Genomic DNA, 6,822 nt, shown 5'->3' on the forward strand with positions numbered 1-6,822 from the left:
CCTTTTTCCTCCATACTTTAGCACTCTCCTTTGCTTTTCCCTTTGTATCATGCTTCTTAGAGAAATCTACCATGCCACTTTTACATACTTTTGCAGTATGACCAAAGCTATTGCATTTATAATAAATAACATTATAGTTCTTTAGAGGAGCAAATGAATTTTTGTTTACAAAACTGAAATCTCTCCTAGAAAACACTCTACAACTTAAGGATTTGTGACAAAAATAATTACATCTAAAGAAATAACCATAAAAGTAAGAGTGATTAAACGTACCCATATGAGTGTGTCCAGCATTAGGGAACCTTTTAAAAACAATATTTAGGTTATTAGAGTTTGAATCCCTTATGTGATCAGCATCAAGCTTCTACTATTCAACTTTTGTAGATTTTGAGCACTGACCTTCTTCATGGCCAACTCCACTTTTATCAAGAGATTGCTTTTGAGAATTTAACGAGCCATCCAAAGATATATTACATTCTTGATAAGTATTTTCACAATTCAATGACTTTGTAGATTTATCCATATTTCTCAAAGAAACAACTTCATCTTCGAGCTTCTCACAATTTGGTTCTTTAAGTTGTCTTCTAAGATCTTCTTCAATTTTCTTTGTTTATGCAATCTGAACATTCAAATCAGCAATCATCTTTTTAGCAACCTCTAATGCAAGAGATTTTTCAGTGGTTTTGTTACCTTCTTCTTGTAATAGTAACTTTAAATTTTGATTTTTCTTTCTCAACTTCTTAATCTCATTTAGAGAACTTATAAGTTCTTGTTCTAGATCAACTTCAACCTCTTCTTTGTCAAAGAAATCTTCTTCTTCTTGATTTTCAAGAAGGTTGTCTTCAAAAGCCATGAAATTAATTTCATCATTCAAGGACTCTTCTTCACTTGCATTTGGTGAACTACTTTCCTCTTTAGAATAGAAGCTTCTTTTGAAATTTAGAGATTTCTTTCCTTTCCTCACATACTTCTTATTTTTATACTTAGACTCCTTCTCATTGCTTTTGTCCTCTTCCTTTTCATATGGACATTTTGATGCAAAGTGTCCTATCTTTCCATAGTTAAAACATTTTAAGGGAAGCTTGCCTTTATACTTCCCAGAACCTCTTTTTAGTTTATGCACAAAATGGGCTGCTTCACAATCCGATTCTTCTTCAGAGCTTTCATAAGATACATGTTCTTTTTCTTTAACCGTCTTTGAAGCTTTGAAGATGGTTTCTCTTTTTAAATAGGTTTCAACATTTGTTCTCGTTTCATAAGCAATCAAAATACCATGTAGCTTGTCAATTGTCAACTTATCAAGTTTAGCCATTTTTTCAATAGTTGAAACTTTAGCATCAAATCTAAGAGGCAACGAACGCAAAATCTTTAGTACAACAATCTTATCTTCAATATTTTCTCCTAAACCCTTTAGAGAGTTTACCACTTCATCAACTCTTAAAAAATAACCAGCTACATTTTCTTCTTCCCACATTCCAAGACTTTGAAATTGTATTTTGTGGGTTTGAAGTTTAGCATTCTTAGATTTTCCATCTCCTTCATAAGAATTTTGAAGTTTTTGCCACATAGTATGTGTTGTTTCACAATGCATAACCTTAACAAATTTAGGTTCAGATAAGCCACATGATATTGCATTTATGGCTTTAGCAATACTCGCAAACTCCTTCCCATCTGCATCTGTAGGAGGTTGAGATGGAACAGTGTAACCATTTACTACACTCATCCAAACATCAAAGCCAAGTGACATAAAATAGTTCTTCATTTGAACACTCCAAAAAGAAAAGTTTGAGCCTTCAAACAAAGGATCTCTATTTGTTGCAAGCCCTTCAAGAGCACTCATCTTCTAAATAGGATCAAACCTTCACGCTTTTAAGCTTTAATATAAGGGATCCTGCTCTGATACCAATTGAAAACTAAACCAAAAAAACAGAGGGGGGGGGGGGTGAATCAGTATTTCAAGAACTTTTTGGTCAAATTGACCCAACTGAACATATAATCACAAAGACAACACATAATTTATCTCGTGGAAAACCCTTTCGGGTAAAAACCCACGACATACAATAGTTATCATTATCAGAAATGGGCACCAACCCAACGGGCTCCAATCCACTTACACACAAGAGCACCAACTCTTAAAAGAGCATCAACTCAAAGTACCAGAGGCTCGAACCTCTATTTGAGCACCAACTCCATAAACACAAATTACAGATTTAAAAGCATAATCACAAAAAATGAGACCTCTATTTTCTACAACCCTAAATAAAACACCTATGACACATTACACAACCCTACCATTTGATATCAAGAATGAGCATATTTTCATTAGCAACAAAGTTCTTTGAACACATAAACTGAAACTAACACAGCTCAAGAAGTTTGCAACATTTCACAAGATATTCAATCTCCCATCTTTATCATTCACACGTACAACTATACAATCACATCAAGTCTACAACATACTTTTGAGTCTGCAAATACCCACACTCTTAATCTTTTACCACTCAGATACTTAAAAATATACTGATGCACAACCCAACTACATAATTTTTAAAAGGAAATCTCCATGCATTTCAAATATTTATTCATCTCATCATCCCGTTCTTTAGAAGAGACCACAAAAACTCCACACAACCTCAAGTATTAACTCTGCTTCATTTATAAAATTTGAACATCAATACATGACAAAAGGAGTTGTTCATCCTAAAATGACACATCAACTTACCACAATTATGTGCAAAGATTATATATATTTTTACTGCAAAGAGAGAGACCTCTGTAATTCAATGTAACATCGCCCACTTCAAAATTCAAAACTCCCCATCTCGCCAAAAAAATGCACATACTTAATTATCACCAAAAACATTTATGAACAAACACGGTTTCCTACTCTTTCAACATGCATGCACTAGGTCATAAACATTTTTTTTATCAAAATGAAGCTCTTCGAATTCGCTAAAAAATATTTCAGATTCCACCTTAAATTCTGACAACACATCTCTAAAAATGACTTCGAAAACACAACACCCACAATCATTAAGACTACATATTTCATGTCCATTTTTGTTCAAAAAGATTAGATCAAAAACAAATTTTTTATCCTTATTTGTACCTGAAGTATAACTGTAACCCTTTTCCAAACAACAGACGATCTTCATAAAAAAATGAACATTGCAAACACACTTCAAACGTAACTCAGGAAAAAAAAAAGTTTCACCAACTAAATAAATATTCATACACAAAGATGTTAGAAAAAGGTACAGATTTTAAGAACCAAAATGAGCACGATGACAGTAAAAAAAAATGTGTTGCCTCCGTAAAATGATAGATCATAGTGCAGTTTACAAGAATTTCTTAAAACTCTGTTGGCTTGTATTCGGTGAAGATGATTCTCTGTTATGTATGCCATGATAACAAGCCACCTGTGCAGAAACTTCCAAAAAAGAACACATCCAAAATAAACAAACAAGTCCTGGCAAAAAGGATGACTAAGCAACCAACTAGCTTAAGCAAGCAAATAAGGTGCACAAACAACTCATGCAACAAATTAGACATCAATGAAAAAACTGTGCAATAATACTCCCCATTTGGAGAGGCACACTAGTGTATAACATCCTCCCTATCAGAGACCGAGAAATATTTACCCTACAAAATCCTCAAAAGAGAGTCTTTTTGATCTTGTGGCACATTTAAATCATCCAAGGATTTCCATCTCCATATTTATGTCCATTATTCTACTATAATATCACCATGATTATGGAGTTTCTTCCCCCAAAGTAACTGGATTGGAGTTTCTTCCCTTCTGATATTCGATAAATTGTCAAGTCTGCATAGGGTTAGATAACCTTCCTATGAATCTTCCCAAAAAGAGGCTTGTTTCCCATTCCTAATCTCCCATGTTATATGTTTTGTAATGATTTCTCGGCAATCCAACATATAGTTCCAAACTGTCGAGCCCCTAGGGGGATTACATGTCTTAAGGATCTGAATGGGATCATTTGATTCTAGATATTCTTGTAATGTGGGGAAAAGTGAATGATGGAGAGATCAAGAGGAAAGATTTTCTTCCCTCCAAGGAGAGATGAAATTTTCACTGCGGATTTCCCTTCAATCACCTCATGCACATTATATTTAAAAGAGGGGGGGGGGGGGAAGGAATTCACTATCCAATCTCTAGGGAGAGAGATTGAATACTAAATGAATTGATAATGAGGTAGAAATGACAAGATAACCCCTTTTTAGAATGGAAAATGATAGGATCATGTGTTTTGATACCAAGTGTAAAAGTAGAAAAGAATTAATTATAACTTGAAATAGAAGCGTGGGATGAATATGTGCACCTGGATCTGGCTATAATATGTCGAGATGAAGTTGCCCTATGAATTTGAGGAAAAGTTGTCGGGACTGTGTTGAAAGTGCACGCGGTCCTCCGAAAAATCTGCGAAATGAAAAGGGTTTTTCCGCCTCTATAAATGTAGTCCAAATATGCAAATACAGTTGTGCACTTGCAACCTACACACAGAAAAGAGAGGAAAAGGGGTTGGGATTGGGGGTTTGCCTTCAGGTCAAACCCCAGTTTTGAAATTAACCAAATGATGAAAGAAATTACTTGCAAGTAAATGTAAATGAAAGATTGAAATGTAATTCACCTCAAGGGAGGTTGTGATAGGAATGCAGATAGAATTTCTTGTGTGAAATTGAGTGATGAAAGAGATCTCCTCTTCAAGGGTTGAATCCTTGAATTGAATGCAACACCTAGCCTTGAAGGGAGACTTGAGAATGCTCAATGCTTGAAAGGAATGCTTGAATTCTCTTGAATTCTTGAATGCACAATCTCATGTATTCAAACATGCCAATTTTCACCTTCTTCCACCTTATGCAAATGGGAGGGCAAATACGACATATATATTTGTCAATTAGGGTTAACAAACTGATTTTTTGTCATAGGCCAACACAGGGGAAGTTTTCCTGCTTTAAGTGCAAAGTTCAATGCATAGTTTGAAATAAGGGGCCCCAAGGTAGGGTAGGGATAGGGGCGCCATGCCCCTATCTTTCCCTTAACTTAGGATAGGAAGCAGGTTTAGGCAGTGCGGAGTGCAAAAAAGGTGTAGTTTCGAGGATTGAGTAAGTCTTGGGTCTCCGATCAAGCTTGGGGATTCGATTCACCAATGTGAAGATCCTAATGTGGTAAAAAATTGCAAGGGTCACAATTTTATGACACTACATTTAGCCCCCACTTCAGTGGGAGTATAAGCGTACGACAATACTATCGGCAAAGTACAAGGAAACAAGATTGAAAGACTTCTACCGCGTCAAGGAGGCAAGATACACCAAGCCCCCAATGGACTTAGGATCTTACAACTTTGATTGACAAAGTAAAAGGGAATATCGAGAAGGGAAGAACCATGACTACAAGTAGCAAGGTTCCCCTCACTATGTCATGAAAAGCAAGGATACCAAAAATTACAAAGAAAAGTCCAATTCACTAAGTAACTTTAAGTATCAAGAAGGAAAATATGAGCATAGTATATGCCCCCATGCTAAAGAGATCACGCATGCCTTATCGGGAGAGATTGCTTTAAGGTAGGATACACCTGAGAGAGAGAGAGAGAGAGAGAGAGAGAGAGAGAGAGAGAGAGAGAGAGAGAGAGAGAGAGAGAGAGAGAGCACGTTATCACAAGGATTTAGCCCCCAATCAAGGAATAAACCTAAGGATAATGAACACAAAACACAGGGTAGTTTCGCTTTCCTTGGGGTCAGTATGTTGTATGATAACTCATGTATATAATATGTATATGTGCATAGAATAGTCATCAGTCCCCAAAGAAAGGAAACTTCCTTGGAAGAAAGGGATCACAAATGTCTTTTTAAGTCAACATGAGAGAGATCAAAAGAGATCTCAATGCTTTGCATTGTCCTCAAGTAGACGTTAAAGGGAAAAATAGAGGAATAGGGATAGACATAGAAGAATAGTGACAAAAGAGAAAGAAAGGAGAGAGGGAGAAGATCTACGGTGCTAATGTTGCTAATCTAGCATGACATCCACCTCCCAATATTGCTAATCACTATTTCAGGAAGGCAGGCAACACGCCAGAGGAGCGACATCGAGCACAAAAGATGGAGTTATCATAATATCCAAACAAGGACTATGCTCATGTGGTAAGGCACTTTGTTCGACTCTAGGAGCTATGATTAGGGCATTTGAAAATTCAGCTGATAAATTTTTGTCAACGTCAACATATTCATAGTCACTATCAAAAGCATTAGGAGTTGTATTGCCATCATGAATAACATTTTCACCTATTTCCTCATCAAGATTTATAGAAAGAGGAGCTCACACATGAATAGAAGTAAAACCGTCACATGTTTTTTGCAATTCATGATTTGGAGATTTAGGTTGAACATCTTGCTTAGGAGAAAAGGAAATCATGTCAACTGGTGGAGTTCTAGGAGATTGAATATTTTGAGGAACAACTTCACGAGCTTGAACACGATGTCTTTGTCGACGTTCTCTCGCACAACGATTTTGTCAATTCTTAGTGGAAGGCTGGGAAGAAGGAGGAACATTTGTTGAAGAAGGAATATTCTCCTCTTTGATAGTTGAAGGTTTAGGTTGAGGTCTTTTAGGTTGGACAAGAGGAGAGGTAGACCTCTTCTCTCTACAAGAGGAAGGAGGTGGAATTGCGCCATATAAAGGAGGAATATTAGGTGTAGGAAGGAGACTAGGTCCATCATGAGGAGGAGGTACAGGTCTAACCTTAGGAGGAATATTGTTGTTCTTCTTAGGAGAAGGTATATTCACATTCATAGGAATAGGTAGAGGAT

The 6,822-nt window shown here is 36.3% G+C and overlaps 1 protein-coding gene across 1 annotated transcript; it reads right to left on the minus strand.

Moving 5' to 3' along the window:
- Positions 1 to 610: 610 nt before the first annotated feature.
- LOC131073574 (uncharacterized) lies at positions 611 to 1,840 on the minus strand. Its single transcript, XM_058010040.2, has one exon. It carries the CDS (start codon positions 1,838 to 1,840, stop codon positions 611 to 613), a length of 1,230 nt encoding a protein of 409 aa, XP_057866023.2.
- Between the last annotated feature and the right edge of the window lie 4,982 nt (positions 1,841 to 6,822).

This window comes from Cryptomeria japonica, chromosome 11 (genome assembly GCF_030272615.1).
Source record: "Cryptomeria japonica chromosome 11, Sugi_1.0, whole genome shotgun sequence".
In the NCBI taxonomy this organism is placed as follows: Eukaryota; Viridiplantae; Streptophyta; class Pinopsida; order Cupressales; family Cupressaceae; genus Cryptomeria; species Cryptomeria japonica.

Bases quoted from the DNA above. Each gene is read 5' to 3' on its own strand.
- LOC131073574 (XM_058010040.2), bottom strand. From the start codon at position 1,840: ATGAGTGCTCTTGAAGGGCTTGCAACAAATAGAGATCCTTTGTTTGAA.